At 49.7% G+C, this 22,394-nt stretch overlaps 1 protein-coding gene across 1 annotated transcript in view; it reads left to right on the forward strand.

Annotated features, from left to right (window-relative positions):
- The first annotated feature begins 5,621 nt into the window (after positions 1–5,621).
- The window catches only part of LOC133354808 (protein phosphatase 1 regulatory subunit 16A-like), a 37,791-nt gene continuing 21,018 nt past the window's right edge, over positions 5,622–22,394 (forward strand). The window contains exons 1-3 of the mRNA XM_061571947.1: positions 5,622–5,671; positions 8,704–10,566; positions 20,218–20,288. Of these exons, the coding sequence (XP_061427931.1) occupies positions 10,257–10,566; positions 20,218–20,288 (381 nt within the window). The 5' untranslated portion in view covers positions 5,622–5,671; positions 8,704–10,256. The remainder of the gene's footprint in view (positions 5,672–8,703; positions 10,567–20,217; positions 20,289–22,394) is intronic.

Consider the following 22,394-nt stretch of genomic DNA (forward strand, 5'->3'; position numbering starts at 1 on the left):
AATTCTCAGAAGTGTTCACATTTTTTTGAAGCACCCTGTACGTTGTGTATCGACTTTGTACGTGAGCTGGGAAAGAACCCGAGTCGCGGAGTTTGTAAGCGCATTTGCGTTAACCACTGCACCACCGCTCCCCGCACAGACACACACTAAATCACAATCAGCGACACCCGTACACAGAAGCCACAGAAATACGCAAAGGCAAATGTCCCCCCTATAGCCTTTAACAAACTGTTGGGACAAGTGCTGTTAGCGAGCACCTATGAAGGCTGGCACGGCACAAGAGGGAGTGGATGACCAGCACCACGCCCGGCTGCCTTTGTCTCCCCAGTGGCGATGTTTACACACCGCACAAGGTACTCGTTTGAGGCTGAGTCGACCTAGGGGGAGGCCCAGGACCGGTTCAGATAATCGTCACCGGTGTTGGCCGTGGGCGGGAAGCGAACCCGTGTCGCCAGGTTCGTAGCGCAGTGCGCTAACCGCTACACCACACACAGACAGACAGACACACAGACAGACAGACAGTCACACACTCACGCACTCACGCACTAATAATGGGGTCTTAATCAACCCTGCGAATTGATTTTGGCCGGAAGGTTTCAGCAGGCGAGGAATTCCAAGATAAAGCGTCGATCAACGCGTGTTCACTATCGCCTTACACGTCTCGCCTGCCCACAAAGACAAAGAGGCCCCGTATAGCCTTGAACAGGCTGTTGGGGCAAGTGCTGTTAGCGAGTAGCACCTTTGAGGGCCGGAACAGCACACGAGGGGGTGGGTGACCAGCACCACGCCTGGCCGCCTTTATCTTCTCCCCAGTGGCGATGTTTACACACCGCACCAGGTACTCATTTGAGGCTGAGTCGATCTAGGGAAGCCCCAGGACCGGTTCAGATAATCGTCACTGGTGTCGGCCGTGAGCGGGAATCGAACTCGGGTGGTCAGGTTCATAGTGGAGCACGCTAACCGCTGCACCACCGCACGTAACAAAGCCAAAGATCCCCCGTATAGCCTGTAGCAGACTGTTGGGGCAAGTGCTATTAGCGAGCACCTATAAAGGCCGGCACGGCACACGAGGGGGTCGTTGGCCGCACATAACGACCACACACACACATGCACGCGCGCTACTCAGTCCTGCAATCGTACTCAATGATCTTGTGATGCTGCGTTGCCAGCGGTACACAACCACAAACACGTGTGCTCATGGGGTAGGGGCCATTGTCCGAAACGTCGGATATCTTTGTATTATTATTTTCAATTCAAGGCCGTGGCGTTGACCACGTGCGTTGAGTTTGATGTGGTAATCGTAATGGGATTTGTTCTGTTTGCGGACACGAGCCATTGAGATGATGGCTCACCGTTGTCAAGCTGTGTGTATTAGTGGTCGGCAGGGTGTATCACATCTCGATGATGTTATGAACGACACCGACCCTGCCTAATGGGCTAAAGTGTTAGCCCACAGAGTGGCTATTGTGGTCACTAACCTCATCAAGTACTCACTGCGGTGCTACTCAGCCTCGCTTATATCCGCGCTGTAACATTGTACGAGCGTAAAATGTATATATGTATTCCGAAGATATCAGCAGTTTCAGAAACCCATCACTTTATCCATTAGGGGAAGAGTGCGACCCAACAGACACGGGATTTGTCTTCTTATCTCACACGACGTTCAGCCACCACCACCCTGCAGGTCACAACAACACACTCACCCACCCACTCAGTCACTGACACACTCACCCACTCACTCACCGACTCACCCACCCACCCACCCACTCACCCACCCACCCACCCACTCACTCACTCACCCACTCACCCACTCACCCACTCACTCACTCACCCACCCACCCACTCACTCACCCACTCACCCACCACTCACCCACCCACTCAGTCACTGACACACTCACCCACTCACTCACCCACTCACCCACTCACTCACCCACCCACCCACCCACTCACCCACCCACCCACCCACTCACTCACTCACCCACTCACCCACCACTCACTCACCCACTCACCCACCCACTCCGTCATTAACACACTCACCCACTCACTCGTACAAAGACAAAGATCATCAGTGTAGCCTTACTAGACTGTTGGGGCAAGTGATGTTAGCGAGCACCTATGAAGGCCGGCACGCCGCACGAGGAGGTGGGTGGCCAGCACCACGCCCGGCCGCTTTTGTTTACCCAGTGAGGATGTTTAAACACAGCACCAGGTACTCATTCGATGCTGAGTCAACCTAAGGGAGGCCCAGAACCGGTTCAGATAAATGTCACTGATATTGGGCGTGAGCTGGACTCGAACTCGGTTCGCCGGGTTCGTAGTGCAGCAGGGCTCACCAGTGCGCCACCGCTCACTCATCCACCAACTCACCCACCCACTCACTCACTAACCCACCCACTTACTAACCCACTCACTCACTCACCCACTCACTCACTCACCCACTCACTCACCCACTCACTCACTCACCCACTCACTCACTCACTCACCCACCCACCCACTAACTCACTCACTCACCCACTCACTCACCCACTCACTCACCCACTCACCCACTCACTCACCCACCCACCCACTCACCCACCCACCCACCCACTCACTCTCTCACCCACTCACTCACTCACTCACCCACCACTCACTCACCCACTCACCCACCCACTCACTCACTCACCCAACCACTCACCCACTCACGCACCCACTCACTCACCCACTCACCCACCCACTCACTCACCCACTCACCCACCCACTCACGCACTCACCCACCCACTCACCCGCCCACTCACTCGCCCACTCACGCACCCACTCACCTAGCCACTCACCCACCCACTCACTCACCCACCCACTCACCCACCCACTCACCCACTCACGCACCAAATCACTCACCCACCCACTCACCCACTCACCCACGCACTCACCCACTCACCCACCCACTCACCTACCCACTCAATCACCCACTCACTCACTCACCCACCCACCCACTCACCCACCACACTGCAGGCCACCTCACTAAAATTTCTGCTTCTAACCCTCGCATTGCTCCACTTTGGAATTCCCTCCTCCCGTCATCATCATCATCGTCACCATCATCGTCGTCGTCATCATCATAATCATCATCATTGTCGTCATCATCGTCGTCGTCATCATCATCATCGTTATCATCGTCGTCGTCATCATCGTCGTCATCATCATCATCGTCGTCGTCATCATCGTCGTCCCCTTTTCCCCCTAGCCCTCATCATCACCTTGATCTACTCGAGAAACGCGTTACACACTCCTCTTAACTGTTACAACTCTGATAGTGCTGTTAGTTTCCGGACGCTTGACGTTTTGGGCCTTTGGGCCTATATGTAATTATCATTATTATAACAGTACATTTTCCGAGCAACTTAATTGGGGGTTTTTTGGGGCGAATTGTCGACTCTTTTGTTGTGTTTCGTACTTAAAACTAATAATTAGCATTTCATTATTTATCTATATATAGTAATTATGTAATTATATTCATTATAATATTAATAACAAACAGCATATTTGAGGGGCGGTCTGATATTATATTATATTGTTATATTATTTTATTATGTTTTATTTTTATTACTTTATTATTTTCATTCTACGTGACTTTACCGAAAGAACCAAGAAGAATTACAACCAGCTTCATCAGGCAGACAGCCAGATGTGTGTTAAAAGCCTACGTCTTGAATAAAATAACAACAGTCCATCTCAATGGCCGAAGATGGGTGGCCAAAGGGGTCGTCCATAAATGACGTCACGCGATTTTGGACGATTTTTTACCCCCCCCACCCCCCCCCCCCTAGTCACACGGCGTCACAAAAAGTCAGACCCCCCCTCAAATATGACGTCACAAAGCTCTGCCCCCCCCCCATCCCAAAAAAACATGCTTCAAATCGCTTTAAACTATTGTCATTGTTGTGCGTATTTAATGTGGCGCTGCACTCTGATGTTGTAGGAGAAAACATTTATTACAAAGTCTAATTAAGTAGAACGTGTTGTCTATTTAGAAGTTGCGCATTTTGATGTGACGTCACATTTCTCAAACCCCCCTCCCTCTCATCACACATCGTCACAAATGTCTGACCCCCCCCCCCCCCCTAGGTGCGTGACGTCATTTATGGACGGCCCCAAACCCACTGATTGACGCACACGTGGGAAGAAGAGGGCGACTTTGCGCCCTGGGATATCCCCGCTTCCTTTTTGCACGGATGTCTGACGCCCTCTGGTGGCAAGACGGAGACACTGACGCCCCTGGCAGAAAGGAAATAATTTGGGTTCAATAAAACACATTGTCCTGCGGAGGGAGCTGGTAGGAACGTCGGGTTGCTCGGTCAATGGCCAGGGTCAACGGCGGCGTGGTGTATTCCGCAAATATGCCCTACTGTGAGGGCGGGCACAAGCCGGCGTGAGTAGGTTAAACGTTGAGTTTTATAAGGGCACCACGGGGTGACCAGCCCCTCCCCACCCAGCCCCTCCCTCCCCTCCCCACCCTCCCCACCCAGCCCCTCCCTCTCCACCCAGCCCCTCCCTCCCTACCCAGCCCCACCCTCCCCACCCTCCCCTCCCCACCCAGCCCCTCCCTCCCCACCCAGCCCTCCCCACCCTCCCCACCCAGCCCCTCCCTCCCCACCCAGCCCCTCCCCACCCTCCCCTCCCCACCCAGCCCCTCCCCACCCTCCCCACCCAGCCCCACCCTCCCCACCCTCCCCTCCCCACCCAGCCCCTCCCTCCCCACCCAACCCCTCCCTGCACGACGGACGGACGGACACAATAATCTCCTGTGGGCTGGTGTAACCAGGAGGTTCCTTACCAATAAAAATTGATTCTGAGTCTCAATGGAAATTTCTGATTCAGCCAATTAGGATAATTGGGCGCATGACGTCACACCTTCAAAGGAGCCGTTCTTAATTGTAATGTCACGTGGCGATCTACGTCACCGGCTCACGCGCGCTTACCGATTGGTCGATTTGAGATTTCCCCCCTCCCCCCGCCCCCCAAAGTTTTGCATAAATTATCTCTTAACCAATCACAAACGAGATCCGGGCCATGTAAGTGATGGGAGAGTCGTGCATCGATTCGCGCGAGTGCGATCCGATTATCTTGAAATTATTTTCAGTTGTGTGAGATTTGTTCCAGCCAACTATTAAAACTGAAACTATTTACGATTATTTTATTTTACCAGAGGGGTTATGGTATAATAGAAAAAAAAACCGGTCATCACAAATGATAAGCTCAACAAAATGAGGGGTTCGATCATATAACAGCCAAATACTTCGAAAAGTACTTTCGGCATGTAAACAATTTCGCCAAATTGCGATTAAAATAAATTGTCTCGATGACGTCCGATTATTTTATTTATTTTATTGCATCCCCCTCGGTTAAAGTACGAACATTGCCAACAGGTTGTAGAGAATCGAAAGCGATACGATTGCATCCTTAACGGAATCGATTCCACCCGTTCGCTAGAGCTATAGCAAATGCACTTTGTGTGAATCGACGAATCGAATCGACGTTCGTACTCCGTGGTCCGCTCGCTGGTTGACTCCGCATCCAAGCGCTGCTTAGTATTAGGAATCGATTCCTGAAACGATTCCTGAACGAGAATCGAAACGAGAAATGGAGTCGATACAAGCGTAGAAGCCGCGGAGAGAGAGACCGGAGGCTTAGAAAGGTACCTGTTACATTTAATAGCAACATTTATAATTACGTAAAACAACAATTACACGGTTTATTTGATCGATGTTGCGCTGATTAGGCCGCGATAACCTCCGCTGATGTTCGGATTGTGCTCGCGTAGCGGCAAGAGACGCGATTCGCGAGTTTTGTATTAAATGTAACGGGTTTTGATTTCGCACAACGGATAAGCAAAGGGCAGGGAGGCCCTATTGTAAATGGTATTATGTATTGGCGATGGTGTCGTTTTTTTGCTGTGAATGGTAATCATGTAACGGATGCTAATTAAATAAAACATTTGCTGTGCGTTTATTGTATTCGTCATTGTCATAAGGCGAGATTAATCCACTGCTGGTTGATTATCTCCCTGTATTATTTAATTATTATTGCTCCTGGGGCAATGCTACTCACTGCATACTCAGGATGGCTATGAGATGTTAACTACCTCGCCTGGTGTGCAGGAGGTCGTGGGTTCGATCACTACCCTGACGCCTGCTGCTGTATATTTGAAGTTTGCGTGTCTCTCTCTCATCATCATCATCATCACTGTGGCTAGGAGATGTTAACTACCTCGCCTGGTGTACAGGAGGTCGTGGGTTCGATCACTACCCTGACGCCTGCTGCTGTATATTTGAAGTTTGCGTGTCTCTCTCTTATCATCATCATCACTGTGGCTAGGAGATGTTAACCACCTCGCCAGGTGTGCAGGAGGTCGTGGGTTCGATCACTACCCTGACGCCTGCTGCATATTTGGAGTTTGCGGTGTCTCTCTATCTTTCTCATCATCATCACGGTGGCTAGGAGATGTTAACTACCTCGCCTGGTGTGCAGGAGGTCGTGGGTTCGATCACTACCCTGACGCCTGCTGCTGTATATTTGGAGTTTTCGTGTCTCTCTCCCCGTGGTCGCGTGGGTTTTTCTCCGGGTCCTCCGGGTTTTCCCCTCCACATTTTGAATCAACAACATCACTCATTGAGAGTATTTGGCTGCTGCTGGTAAAATAAAAAAAAGTTTAGTTTTTTATTTTATTATGTTTTATTTTTATTACTTTATTATTTCCCTTCTACGTGACTTTACCGAAAGAACCAAGAAGAAGTTTAGTTTACTCTTGACGCCAATTTAAAGCTGGTAATCATTATTCTAGGAATAATATAGGTAAAGGGGCAGCCCTGCAATAGCATGTTCGCGCCACTGCTGGCCTAAGGGCCTCCACTAGAGGGAGCTCTAGGGTGTATTTGGCCTACTCTTCCATGCTCCATGATGGCCCCGATGTCTTGGACCAAGTTGGCAGTACCCACATTATACCCCCACCGCTCGCTCGCAGCCTGCAGATCCCCTTTCCACCCGTGTATCGATAGTTCAACTTTAATGTGCAACTTTATTGAGGAACTACTACTGTGTGTTTGTCTTGCTGTGTGCTCTGGTACCGTTGTTGTTGTGTTGCTTCCCTGCCCCAAGCTTGCATTTAGTGTTGACAAATCGGCAGATATTTGTGGACTTTTGTACTTTTACAAGTACAATTACTTTTATTCATCTGTGGTGACTTGCATACCTATTTCTCTTATTTTGAACTCCTATCGGGTGCTGTTTCTTCCTGTAAGCGATTTGCTGATCCCGTGCCTCTACTGGACAGTCCAAATAAAGATGCTGATTCTGACCCACAAACTGCGGCGTATATACCCATTTAGACGGCTAACACTACAATAAAGTCTTCTTGGTTCTTTCGGTAAAGTCACGTAGAAGGGAAGTAATAAAATAATAAAAATAAAACATAATAAAATAATTCTCACGACGTTTCGGCTCCAGGCTTGGAGCGTCTATTTATGCTGGGAGCGTGCCATTCAGACTCTGTCTACTGGACGGACCTGTTCTCCACCTGAGGACGGCTGCTTGCGTTGTGGCCGAAACGTCGTGAGAATTATTTTATTATGTTTTATTTTTATTATTTTATTATTTCCCTTCTACGTGACTTTACCGAAAGAACCAAGAAGATGAATCCCTGCAGTCACGAAAGCTTTAAATCGAAACTACAATAAAGTGTTTATGTTTAATCGTCCATCGTCACCATCATCAGCCATGATCGATCCCCTGCTAGATAAAGGTCTCCATATCATTATTTCATTATTCAGTGATTTTTATTTTGTATGATATCGTTTGTTCAATGGTAATGAAATATATTGATGTTACGCATTGTTATTTAATGATGTGAACATCGCTGCGCATTGCTGCTACACTGAGAATGCTGTCGATAGTGTTGCTATGATATTGTTAATGCTGAAAACAAGACACAAATGATCGATCATTGGATCAGTGCGACCCCAAATCATGACAGTTGATCTCTGGGTAAACACATTCCTGCGGAGGGAGATGGTAGGAACGTTGGGTTGCTCGGTCAATGGCCAGGGTCAACGGCGCCGTGGTGTATTCCGCAAATATGCCCGACTGTGAGGGCGGGCACAAGCCGGCGTGAGTAGGTTAAACGTTGAGTTTTATAAGGGCACCACGGGGTGACCTGCCCCTCCCCTCCCACCCCCCATCCAGCCCCACCCTCCCCACCCAGCCCCTCCCCACCCAGCCACTCCCCACCCTCCCCTCCCCACCCAGCCCCACCCAGCCCCTCCCCACCCTCCAACTCCCCACCCAGCCCCTCCCTCCCCACCCAGCCCCTCCCTGCACGACGGACACAATAATCCCTTGTGGGCTGGTGTAACCAGGAGGTTCCTACCAGTATTAAATTGTTCCATCGTAGGAGATTGGTTGCATATGAGATAGTGACTGCACTGTGTATGTATGTATGTTGATCTTCTCGCACCATATGTAGACAACCGCGCTAATCGGAGGTGCGGGGGAAGGAATCGGAGGTGCGGGGGATGACGACACTAATGACAATGATGATTACACATTTTATGATGATGCTTGTGATAACTTTGACAATTATGATGGTTATGAAAATGAAGATTTGAAAATGATGGCAATGATAATTACAATGATGATAACGATAATGACAGCGATCCTATCATCTCATTACAGGACTCGACTTATATTCCACCAAGCGTTGATGATCTCGAGCCATCACCAGACCAATTCTCTTCCCAAGAAAACTGAAGCGACAATCTTCAACCGCACCTCAATGGGTTTGTGTTTAACAAGACCTCTGGCAAACTTGCAACATTGGCTTCGGCGTTCACCGACGAAAGGCAACACGCATTTACGCCACTCGGCTGCAATGTAAATGGATGTTTAAAAATACATGCGCTTGCGCAGAAGACATGGCCAGAAGAGAACTGGCAAACGATGTTCGCGCGATGGCCATCGGCAAAAGAAAAACGGGAATGGAGGTTGGAATGACGAGTGCAGCGATGCCATGCGTACAGGAGTGCGGTTCCGGCTCTGTGAATCGTAGATTTTTCCTACCCATACCCGAGACGTGGCCAGGATTTTGAGACTGCTGCGGTGAGAAGATCAACGTGGATTTTTTTTATAGATGACTAATTTATTGGAAATTTAGTTTAAAAAAAAAAGATTAAACTGCCAGATTGGTCGCCTTGTGAGCAAGCCCAAAAGTAAACCAACTCTTGTGAAGTTTTTACGGACTCTGCAAGCCCACTCTCTCAAGGATTCTCTCCGTTACGAAGCAACGATAACTCGCTGCGTAATTCGCCAGGCTTGGCTCGCAAAGTGTGGCTCCTCCCACCTGGTCCCAAGACGTCTCGCCAGCGTGGAAGTAGGAGGCCAAAATACCTTCTGGTGGGGTCCTCTCGTGCCCCCTTGGATTGGAGACCCTTCTGTCAGCGGTGGCGTGTGCGGAATAATTGCAGGGCTGCACCTTTCATTTCCGTCCATGTTCAATGAGGACACTTGTCTGCACGAGTAATGTTTGCGCCGGGCCTCCCATCGGCCAACGACAGTAACTCCGACGATTAGCACATTTGGCTACGTGCGAGAAGAAGTACAACACATTCAGCTTGCCGATCTTCATTATCATCATCGCTTAATGTCCATACCACCCCGTCTATACGGCACATCTTGACGTGCCAGACCCAAGGGACGTTTGAGATCATTACTCGGCAAGGAAGTAGCGATCGCAGGTCAAATACGATGTTCATAAACGATACAAGTTAGACGGAACACCCAACGATTGCCATCACGTGACCCGGTTGGACCAATCGGAGGCAGGCTGGCTGACCTCGGATCCGAAAGAAAGCATTGCTGGAAGGTGAAGGGAAATATCGACAAGCTGCGGAATTTTGAGTAACGCCACAATTTGTGAAATATCCGATATTTTGAGATTGGCGGATTTTCAAGAGCAGCAGCTTTTTGGGGGAAACGAACGGTGAAATTTGTCGTGAACCTTTGGGATTTTGGCGAACAGCGGGTATATCCGCAGGTGGCAATTTTTTTTGAAGAACAGCTGATTTTGGAGTTCAGCGGAAAATTTGTGGGGAATCGAACGGAGGACTTTTTGCAAGAACGGCAGAATATTAGCGAACGGATTTTTTTCGGTGGATTTTGGTGGTTGGTGGGGTGGCGACGGCGACGCACCACGGAGTTTGGGGGATTTCCGCCGGAGATTGACGTCGGCCATGGCGGAGCACGCGGACCTGATGGCCGAGCTGACGTCGGTGGAGCGGATGAGTGCCCAGGAGCGACTGCGCCACGCGCAGAAGCGCCGTGCGCAGCAGCTGAAGCGATGGACGCAGCACGAGAAGGAGGAGCAGCACGGCAAGCGGAAAAAGAAGAGAGCGGGCGGCAAAGGGGGAGGAGAAGGAGGTTCGGGAGATGCAAAGACGGGTTTGGCCGGGACGTCCGGTAAAGCATCGCCCCAGAAAGGCGTGCGTTTTACTCCCAACATCACCCTGTTGGAGGCTGCAGCACGGAACGACGTCGCTGAAGGTGATGTAAAACTGGCAGGACGGGGTGGGTTAGAGCTGTTTGTAACGATGCCATTGGTTGATGTGGATGAATGTCGATTGTTTGGCTCGTTACGCATGTTGGAAAGCATGTGTAAGGTCCATGTTTTTAAATTTGTGTATGTTGCACGTGTTTCCCTGCTTTGGCTGTCATTCCGTGATCAGTCTCTACCACCGAACATCGTCAACTGTGGACGGTGGAGCGATGAATCGGCTCGTGTGCAGGAGATGGATTGTTGCACAGGATAAGGGATGGTGACGGTTTTTGGGAGGGCCTTCATTCAGCAGTGGATAGATCATGGCCTCCGATGATATGTTGTATTCAATGGGTTCACATGACCTCTGTATGTCCACCATAGGCGCTGCAATTCACCGGAATGTTTTTCAACAACGCAAAATAATTCGAATCGCAGCTCTGGACCGAGACGGCGCTCTATAAAGTGACGTTCACTCTGTAAATTAGATTATTGCATATAAGGGCGGTATGCATCACTGCTGTAAGGGATGATGGTCTCTGGTCAAGACTCATCACGGAATGTCAGCCAAAGTCGCGACAACACGCCCTACTTCAGATATGATCTCTGAACCACGCGGCCACTTCACGTGTATATTTATATCCATAGTTTGCTCTCGTGTGTTAGTTCAGTGCAGTGTAGCTGCTGAGCTTGAAGGAGGCAATGCACACGGAGAAATACGTCCACAGCGGAGATGGAGCAATGCGATCGGCTAGCGTGCAGCAGGAACTAGATCGATCGTTGCATCAGAGATGTGTCAGCGGCTTGGGGAGACCTCCGTTCAGCAGTGGATGGAGTGTTGTCCTTCCCCCGTACCTCTTTAATTGTTGTTGATGATGTGATGATGATGCCATATTCTGGCTGCCCGTCATAGTGATTTAGCATTGCCACAACCCTCCCTGAAGCGTCAGCGGAGATGAGCACTATCCCATACCACTCTTTAACAGGGAGGAATGTCACTCTCCTTTACATCTGTATACGGTTTCTTCCCACCCATGTGACGTGGACCCAACGTATGTAATACAGACGCGAATCCAGTAGCATTGACTCTTCTTACACGGGCGATTCGATGCATCTGTCACGGGTTTAAGAATTGATTATAATCAATACATTGTTACAACTTGTTCTGGTCGTATGGGTCTATATTCGTGCACTTCTATGTGGATGCGAGTGTCAAAAGTGCTCATCTCCTGTTTAGAGCCTTGAGCCAGTGGTGGAAATTCCACATTCCTTTGGCAGGGGTAAGTCTATCCTTCGGACAACCATTGTTGACCCCCCCCCCCTAAAAGTGGTGCTCATTTTATCGACCCAGGAGAGATGATGGTCTGGGCTAAGCAAGCCCCAACCAGGACTTAAACCCCAAACTTTCTGTTTACGAGCTGCTCGCGTTACCGCTGACCCGCCTGGTGTGTACACACGTGAGGGATGCGTGCACGTGGAGCGGTGGCGCATTGGTTAGGGCGGTGAGATGTTAACTACCTCGCCTACTATACAGGAGGTCGTGGGTTCGATCTCAACCCTGACAACTGTATTTTTGGAGTTTGCATGTTCTCCCCGTGGTCGCGTGGATTTTTCTCCGAGTCCTCCGGTTTTTCCCAGCACATTTAGAATCAACGTGCATTTAGGGCAGAGGTCGCAAACGGGTTTTGATTCCTAACCTGTACCCGTACCCAGCCGCACCAGGGTCGCAAACGGGTACCCGTACCCGACCGTACCCGTACCCTACCCGTACCTGGCCGGGTACGGGTAGGGTACGGGTATCGGGTACCTGATTGCGACCTCTGGGATGAAGCCATGCTGCAGGCGCGGGTGGGTTGATTCTAGGAACTTGAATTGTGAGAAGAGACAAGACGTTGGGAAATGAGTGACAAGCAGTTACTCACCAGTGACTCACCGTCTACCCGTACCCGGCCGCACCAGGGTCGCAAACGGCTAACCGTACCCGGCCGGGTACGGTTAGCCGGGTATCGGGTAGGGTACGGGTATCGGGTTCCCGGTTGCGACCTCTGATTTAGGGTATTTGGCTGCTGCTATAAATTTCCACGTGATAAGCCACTTTGTTTAGCCGTCATGTGTGGGCTGGTCACGTCTGAAAAGAGCTACGTAGCCCAGTGGGCCTTACCTGGTAAAATAAAAATTTCGATTTAAAGCTTTCGTGACTGCATTGTCTTCTCGACAGACCTGGTCTTCACCTGAGGACGGCTGCTTGTGTTGTGGCCGAAACGTCGTGAGAATAATTTTATTATGTTTTATTTTTATTATTTTATTACTTCCCTTCTACGTGACTTTACCGAAAGAACCAAGAAGAAGAAAAATAAAAATAGTTTATAGCTTTACACAGTAAAACCTTGGATTGCAAGTAACTTGGTCTGCGAGTGTTTTGCAAGACGAGCACATTTTTTTATAAATATTAATTTGATAAACGAGCGAGGTCTTGCAATACGAGTAGTACGTGTATACGCTTTGTCTGCCGAGTGTCACGTGATCACAACTGATATACGAGTGCTTTGATATACGAGTGCTTTAGATTACAAACACGTTTAGGGAACGAATTATGCTCGCAATCCAAGGTTTTACTGTAGTTTCAATTCCCACCCACGCCAAACATCAGTGACGAGTAATATTTTAACCGTTCCTGGGTTTCCACTAGGTCTGCTTGGCCTTGAATGAGTACCCGTCACCGTGCTTTAAACATCAGCACCGTGCCACCCTGAATAGGTGCTTGCGGACAGCACTTGCCCCAGCTGTCTGCGAATCTCTCTGGGGGGGGGGGGGGGATCTTTGTCTTTTGTTTATAATGTAGTAATAGTAATTTACATTTATCAAGTGCGATTCGTCCAGGGATCTCAGCGCATTGCTAATCCGACTGTACCAGGCAAAAATGCCGAGTATTTGTGGAATTTAATCAGAAAAGTTTTTACCTAATCCCTGAACGTCGATCAGACTTTCAGCCCAAGTTCTACACACGCAGGAAAATATTTCAACTTGACTGCACAGGATTGCACATTAGTCATCGTGAGTTATCATCAGCCTTGGTCGATCCACTGCTGGATGCTGGCTTTGCCAAGCTGCCTCCACACCTCTCACGGCCCGGCGATGTGAACGGTCCACGTAGCATCTTCTGCCCACGAGCTGATTTCTTTACCACTGCCATCTCATCGGTGGATGACCTCACGTTAATTTGTTTTACTACTATGAGACCTCCTTTACCAGTGGCAAAATATAGTAATAGGTTTTTACCCTTTCAACTGGTACAAAAACTGACACCTTTATACAAGGCGTCATGTTTGCAATAACCACAACACAAGCAATCAAAATGCAAACAAAAAGAAACAACTCTGATGATGATAATGATATGTTTGCATTTTGACTGCTTGTGTTGTCGTTATTGCAAACATGACGCCTTGTATAAAGGTGTCAGTTTTTGTACCAGTTGAAAGGGTAAAAATCTATTACTACTTTAATTTGTTTGTTAGATTGGTTGAGTGTTTATTGGTGGTTAGTTCTGCAAGTACGTACGTATGTTGGACTTCTTTCGCACCGCACGTAGCCAACCGTACTAATCGTAGTTTGCGGAGAAAGGACAACAAACTGAACACAAAAAACAGTTTCCCAGTTGGATTCCAAATATGAGTAGCGAGTGACATCCAAACCGGCCCTGTGAGTCAACCCCTCCACCTTCACCCGTCCGCACTGACCATCGTGGTGAAGTATGGTTAAAACAACCCCCCATGGTGAACTAGACTTCCATAGTGAACTCGACTTCTATTGTGAACTAGACTTCGATGATGAACTGAACTTCCGTGGTAAACTGGACTCCCATGGTAAATTGGACGACTTCCATGGTGAACTGGACTTCCATGGTAAACTGTACGACTTCCATGGTATACTGGACTTCCATAGTGAACTGAATTTCCATGGTAAACTGTACGACTTAAATGGTGAACTGGACTTCCATGGTGAACTGGACTTCCAAGGTGAACTGGACTTCCAAGGTGAACTGGACTTCCACGGTGAACTGGACTTCCATGGTGAACTGGACTTCCACGGTGGACTGGACGTTAATGATAAACTGGACTTCCATGGTGAACTGGACTTTCATGGTAAACTGGACTTCCATGGTGAACTGGACTTCCGTGGTAAACTGGACTTCCATGGTGAACTGGACTTTAATGATAAACTGGACTTCCACGGTAAACTGGACTTCCATGGTGAACTGGACTTCCATGATGAACTGGACTTCCGTGGTAAACTGGACTTCCATGGTGAACTGGACTTCGATGGTCAGGGGTCAGCATCCCAAATAACAAGAAGAGACTTTTTTTTTCTTTCAAATTTTAAGAGCCGCGCTGCAGTCCTTAGAGAGCCACCACATGCAGCTCCAGAGACACGTAGGTTGCAGACCGCTGCTCGACTCAAACGTCAAAATTAATCCGTTGCATCGTTTTACCATAAAAGCGCCTGGGGAACAGATATTTTGACGTACATTGTGCTGGGACTTTTTTTTTTCCTCCACAATTTTGATCGAGATGTCACGGGACGGAGAATGCGACGTTCTGGAAGGGTCGTTGGCACCACTCTGCGAGGTAAGAGATCGGCCAGTGCAAGTGAGCATCACAGAACTACCCCCGAACATCCCTTCGAGTGACATCGTCCACCTTCGGAGGCAGTACTCTCTAAACTAAAACTTGTTTTACAGCAGGCGTCGGGGTTGGGATCAAAGCCACAAGCTACTGCATACCAGGCGAGCGAGTCAACATCTCGCCACCGTGGCACCCCAGCCACAGAGAAGTTCCTTCGGATCGTCTTCTATCTAAGTACTCCGAGGTCAAGGTTCATTTCCTGGGAGTGATCGGGATTTTGGCAGTGCGGCCCCCAAGCTTTACGAACGCTTTCCTGATGCGACAATCAGAATCGTTAGATCTGTGTAAGTCCCGTCTTGAAAACTCACCCCTTTAAAAAACTGGCCTTTACCCTCCGCTAGTTCTGGCCGTTTACCCCCCCCCCCCCCCCCCCCCCCCGCAGGTTCTGTTAATTTCCTGGCTTTCCATACACGGTGATGACGCATTGGTGGGGATCTACGGACACAATGCGCCACTTACAAAAGTATATTATCGTTGATGTTCGTCACAGGTCTGTCAACCAGATTTTTGTAAATTCTCAGAGCTGGAATTTAGCCAACTTAAGTGCAGAACCACAAATTAAGGTGAATGTTTTTTTTTTATTCAGAACAGTCATTGGTGACCGGGTTAAAGCCATCAACTCAATATATTTGTGAACCCTGTTTAAATACAACTAAGTCTCCGTGAACCTGTGGGTCCCTATGCGAGTCAATGGTGACCAGCTTACTACTCCTGAGAACCCGGTTTAATAACGGACGATTGAATCCCGGACTGGAACTCAGAACCACAGCGGTACCAACTCTGTGCTCTTAACGTCTGAGTCATCGACAACCTATATTTGATGTTTCAAACCGTACCAGGTAAGGTTGAGTCGACCCAGGGGGAAGCTTGTGATCGGTTCAGATTTTCGAAAGTGTTTGCCGTGGCCGAGAATCGAACAGGGCCACTGGGTTAATAACGGAGTCCGCTGACCGCTACACACGACTGCTCCGCACACAAATGTGTGCGCACACACACCAAACACTCGCACAAGGAAACGCATACAAAACACTCACACGCTCACACACACACACTGGACTCAAGGAGCGGCAACCGCAAGCAGCTGAACCGCTCAATAATTAACGACGGCTGATGAAAAGCCACTTAGGGCAACGTGACACCGGGCAGCAGCTCCCCCCTCCGCCCTCCGCTCACCGCCGTGCGCAGAGAAACTCTAACCGGACGCAAAGCCTCGCAAAGCCTCACGCAGGGGTCCGCTCTCGTCAACACGCTCGCTCACTGGCTCGCTCACTCGCTGTCCCACAAAACACTCGCAAAACATCGTGCATACCCCTCCCACCTACCACCACCCCCTTCCGCCCCCCCCCCTCCCGCAACCCCCGGGGCAATAATTCACTCTGGCGTACTGTGTAGCTGTTTGGCTGTTGTTAGTTCGCGGTTGTGTCGATGTGCTTCTCGTGGTGTTGTTACTCGTCTCGGTTTACCTGTGGCGGAACGCCACCACCCACCCCGGTCGTTGTTGTTGTTGTTGGTCGTGTCTGCGCGAACGTGCGTGCGCGCGCATTCCGTGCGTGCGCCCTTCTCGGCTTCGTATTTATATTTGGGCAAACATTGCGGTCTGCTGCTGCTCCCGTTCGCTTGCAAGGCAGGTGCTGGGTGGATTGTTCCATCGCCGGGGTCTTGAGATATGACGGGCGGCTTGAGGAGGACCTCATCCAGCAGTGGATTGACCGTGGCTAACGATGGTAGTGGAGTCTTGGTTCTGCTTTGCCCCAGCAATGGAATGTCCCACTGTTACCTCGCCAGGTATACAGGAGGTCATGGGTTCGATCCCGACCCTGACGCTTGCTGTATATTTGGAGTTGCGTGTCTCTTTCTCATCATCATCACAGTGGCTAGGAAATGTTACCTCCCTCGCCCGGTACACAGGAGGTCGTGGGTTCGATCCCGACCCTGACGCCTGCTGCTGTATATTTGGAGTTGCGTGTCTCTCTCCCCGTGGTCGCGTGGGTTCTTCTCCGGGCCCCTCCGGCTTTTCCCCACCACATTTTGAAACACGCGTTTTAGAGTAATTGCATGCTTCAAATTTCCACGCCATGATAAGCCGCTTCATTGAGCTATCAATTTGTGGCCAGGTCGCCTCTGAAAAAGAGCAGTATTTATGATGATGGTGGCATACATTATAATGTTAGACTTGAGTCTACATTGATAAATTTGATGGACAGCATTTAATTTATTGTGTGTGTGTTTAAAGAAAGTGGGCAGTGATGGTACAGTAGTCAGCATGGTCCGTTGCGGACCCCGATGACCCAAGTTTGATATCCGGCCACGGGCTAACATCAGCGGCGAGTAAAAAATATAAATGTCTAAAAATATAAAACTGGTCCTGGGCTTTCCCGAGGTTGTATTGCAATGTACAGCCCTTTATCACTGCACCGCTCAACAAATGCTTCCCCACATCTCTCGGCCATGGAGGTTGTTTGATCACACATTGCAAGTTACAAAACACTGGCCAGCCCCGGTTGGTGATGGTTGGGTGGCGGGGGGTACCCTGGACATGTTCAGATGTCACCCGCTACCCACGTTAGTCGTGGCTAGTAATGGAAATCGTGCCGGGTTCGTGGCGCAGTGCGCCAAGCACTAACGCCGCAGCGTCGCCCGAGGTTTGCTCATCCTCCAGTGATACCTCGTGCAGAGTGTGGACATCAGCACTGGGGAGACAAAGGCAGCCGGGGTCGTGGTGCCGGCCAAAACTAGCTAACCTCGAATACCACGGCTGGCCTTCGAATGTGCTCGCTATAAACGTACTTGCCCCGACGGCCAATGTAGGCTGCACGGGGTGCAGTGTCTATTCTACCACCAGGCCCACCTCATCAATTGCTTGAGGTGCACCGGGTGACTCAGGTCAGCCCGCTGAGCCGGTAACGCTGAGATCCTGTGTTCGCATTCAGGTTTCAGCCACGCCTGATTAAACCAGTTCGTACAAAGTTGATGGTCTCTGTAGGGCCCCGGCCAATGACTGCACGATAAAATAATTCCGAGTAAAAAATTGTAATTCTTAATTTAAATTCACTCTTAGCTTAATTTTTTGTTTTAAACTCCAGCTCTGAGAATTAAAATATGGGGTTTGCTGCATTGCGACGAATACCAATCCCATAGCAGAGTGAGTGGGAAAGTGAATCCCTAAGTTGTGTGAAGATTTATTTTTTTAAATGCCACCTGAAGTATTTCTCAATTGAAGTCCAATAAATATCTCTTGTGCAACAGTCCTCTGACACACGGGGGTCACGGGATGTCCAAATGAACGCTTCGTCTAATGACACAATAGTGCGCTGGGAATAAATAAAAAAAATTGGAATTGATTCTCCCGCTCACGAAACGCGCATCAAATCAAGCGTGTGACAATCCAGTGCGTGATAATTTTTTTTGCTTCTGAATGAAAATCTATCTAAATCAGCTCAAGCCCTCCCGCAGTCATGTGACCCGTGTGTGGTCACCCCCACCCTGCATCCCACCCCTCTCCCCCCGCCCACTGTGAAGACAGACTCCGCTCAATTCGTGCAGATCACTTCTCTCTGCTTCCACTCTTCCCTTCTCTCATCATCACCACAACCCCCTCATCCCCTTTGACATCTTGGCTTAGTCATTCCGTCTCCCCCTCCTCCTCGCCTTCCTTCACCGGGACTCCTCTTCTCTTCCCGCTGCCACTGCGGCAAGATGTTAACGGCCTCGCCCGGTATACAGGAGGTCTTGGGTTCGATGCCGATGTCTGTATATTTGGAGTTGGTATGTTCTCCCCGCTGCCCATTGTCCCCTCTAGCCATGACGTGTCCTAACCCAAGCTCACTCTTAAGCTGTCTTAAACCTGCATATGTAAACTAAACTACTTAAAGTTATTTAGTTTTTTTACCAGGTAAGGCCCGCTCAACTGTTTAGCTCTTTTAGCAGAAGTGACCTGGCCACATGTGATAGGCTCAACGAGGTGGCTTATCGCTTGGAAATCTATCACAGCCATGTACTCTAAGCGCGTGTTGATTATAAATGTGGAGTAAAAACCGCAGGGCCCGTAGAAAAATCCACGCGACCACGGGGAGAGAGACACGCAAACTCCAAATATACAGCAGGCGTCGTCAGGGTCGGGATCGAACCCACGACCTCCCGCATACCAGGCGAGGTAGTTAACATCTCGCGACCACGGCGCCCCACTAGTCCACGTGTTCCTCTTCCTGTCTCTCGGTTTAATTTGGCACCGCTGAACACCGGTGAAAAAGATCTCCGTAGTTCATCACTGCCTCTTCCGGCTCAAATGTCTTTTTGTTTAAACGTCTTAACGACTTCAAAGCATGTGCGCGCTCCGCGATCCTTTCTTTTGCACGCCGCTCAGCTCTTGTTTCGTTTGCGCGTGTTTCGTTTACGAGCGTCGTTAAATACCTTGTTTGTTAGTCGCACAAAATTACTTTAAAAGGCCGCCGCCCGCAGCTGGACTCTTTCTCTTGCGATGTTGATGTTTGTTGTCTTTGTTGTTGGTGTTGTTGTTGCTGTGATCACGCAGCACCACCCACCTCTCATGTAAAAGAGCCGGGCAACTAGTGCTAAGCAAGTCCATCGACATCATCATCATCCGTGTAACAAATGAAAATAAAATCGAGTCAATCGATTAAGTGCCTTAGCAGGGAGAGATGGGGAGCACTGGTCAATGCAAGATTATTTTGCTCAAAGAGATAGGGGTGAGTCTCATATGCAAGAGTGGCGTGGGTACTATTATAATTATATTATTATTATGACGATTTACAGTCTCTTTGGCCAACCCTTTGCTGTATGAAGATCCTCCCCATGCCTTGCTGAACATGGGGGATATTTTGACCGATTTTTTTTCGTGTTGTCCGATTTGAATGTGTAATTCAGTGGAGAATAAGCGGAACAATTGGTTACTAGAATTAAACGGATGGCAGCCCCTCTCTAATTTGACTCTGTGTGTGTGTTTATTGACGCGTGCAGTGAAACAGATTCTGGAGACCCGAGTTAACCCCGACCTCTGCAATGAAGATGGACTCACCGCCCTCCACCAGGTTGGGATGAGTTATTAACAAACTCCCACTCCACATAAAACACTCGTTTTCACTAAACTGCTTACGTTCCTCCCTTAAAACCCATCTCTTCTCCCGTGCCTACCCTACTGCTACTCCCTGCCCCGGCCACCCAGCTACGACCAGGCCTACCCCAACCCCTATCACTCACTACCCCAACCCCTATCACTCACTACCACAACCCCTATCACTCACTACCCCAACCCCTATCACTCACTATCCCAACTCCTATCACTCACTACCCCAACCCCTATCACTCACTACCCCAACTCCTATCACTACCCCAACCCCTATCACTCACTACCCCAACCCCTATCACTACCCCAACCCCTATCACTACCCCAACCCCTATCACTCACTACCCCAACCCCTATCACTACCCCAACCCCTATCACTACCCCAACCCCTATCACTACCCCAACCCCTATCACTCACTACCCCAACCCCTATCACTCACTACCCCTATCACTACCCCAACCCCTATCACTCACTACCCCTATCACTCACTACCCAACCCCTATCACTACCCAACCCCTATCACTCACCCCCAACCCCTATCACTCACTACCCCAACCCCTATCACTACCCCAACCCCTATCACTCACTACCCCAAACCCCTATCCCTACCCCAACCCTATCACTACCCCAACCCCTATCACTCACTACCCCAACCCCTATCACTACCCCAACCCCTATCACTCACTACCCCAACCCCTATCACTACCCCAACCCCTATCACTACCCCAACCCCTCTCACTCACCACCCCAACCCCTATCACTCCCCCAACCCCTATCACTCACTACCCCAACCCCTATCACTACCCCAACCCCTATCACTCACTACCCCAACCCCTATCACTACCCCAACCCCTATCACTCACTACCCAACCCCTATCACTCACTACCCCAACCCCTATCACTACCCCCACCCCTATCACTACCCCAACCCCTATCACTACCCCAACCCCTATCACTCACTACCCAACCCCTATCACTCACTACCCCAACCCTATCACTCGCTTCCCCAACCCCTATCACTACCCCTATCACTACCCCAACCCCTATCACTCACTACCCAACCCCTATCACTCACTACCCCAACCCCTATCACTACCCCAACCCCTATCACTACCCCAACCCCTATCACTACCCCAACCCCTATCACTACCCCAACCCCTATCACTCACTACCCCAACCCCTATCACTCACTACCCCAACCCCTATCACTCACTACCCCTACCCCTATCACTCACTACCTTAACCCCTATCACTCACTACCCCAACCCCTATCACTCACTATCCCAACCCCTATCACTCAACCCCAACCCCTACCACTCACTACCCCAACCCCTATCACTACCCCAACCCCTATCACTACCCCAACCCCTATCACTCACTACCCCAACCCCTATCACTACCCCAACCCCTATCACTCACTACCCCAACCCCTATCACTCACTACCCCAACCCCTATCACTACCCCAACCCCTATCACTCACTACCCCAACCCCTATCACTCACTACCCCAACCCCTATCACTCGCTTCCCCAACCCCTATCACTACCCCAACCCCTATCACTACCCCAACCCCTATCACTCACTACCCCAACCCCTATCACTCGCTACCCCAACCCCTCTTTAATAATTGCCACATGTCCTCACACCGTCACCATAGCCACACCACCAATCTTAATAGCCACACTCTTTATTTGAGCCACTATCATCTCATGTACAATTTTATAATATAATTATTGTAAAGTGCCCTGGGCCAAGGCGCTACCTAAATCTACAAAAAAATAAGTTAGGCACCCAGACGTGGTGCCAGCTGCTGCAAATTGTATCCCATGGCAAGATGTTAACTCCCTCGCCTGGTATGCAGGGGGTCGTGGGTTCGATCCCGACCCTGACGCCTGCTGCATATTTGGAGTTTGCGTCTCTCTCTCCACCCCCCCATGGTCTCGTACATATTTTTCCGGGTCCTCCGGTTTTCCCCTCCACATTTAGAATCGACGTGCGTTTACAGTATTGGGCTGCTATAAATTTCCACGTGAAGAGCCAGTTCGTTGAGCTATCATTTGTGGCCTGGTC

Source organism: Lethenteron reissneri, chromosome 49 (genome assembly GCF_015708825.2).
Source record: "Lethenteron reissneri isolate LAM-NWPU_2019-01 chromosome 49, ASM1570882v1, whole genome shotgun sequence".
Taxonomy (NCBI): Eukaryota; Metazoa; Chordata; class Hyperoartia; order Petromyzontiformes; family Petromyzontidae; genus Lethenteron; species Lethenteron reissneri.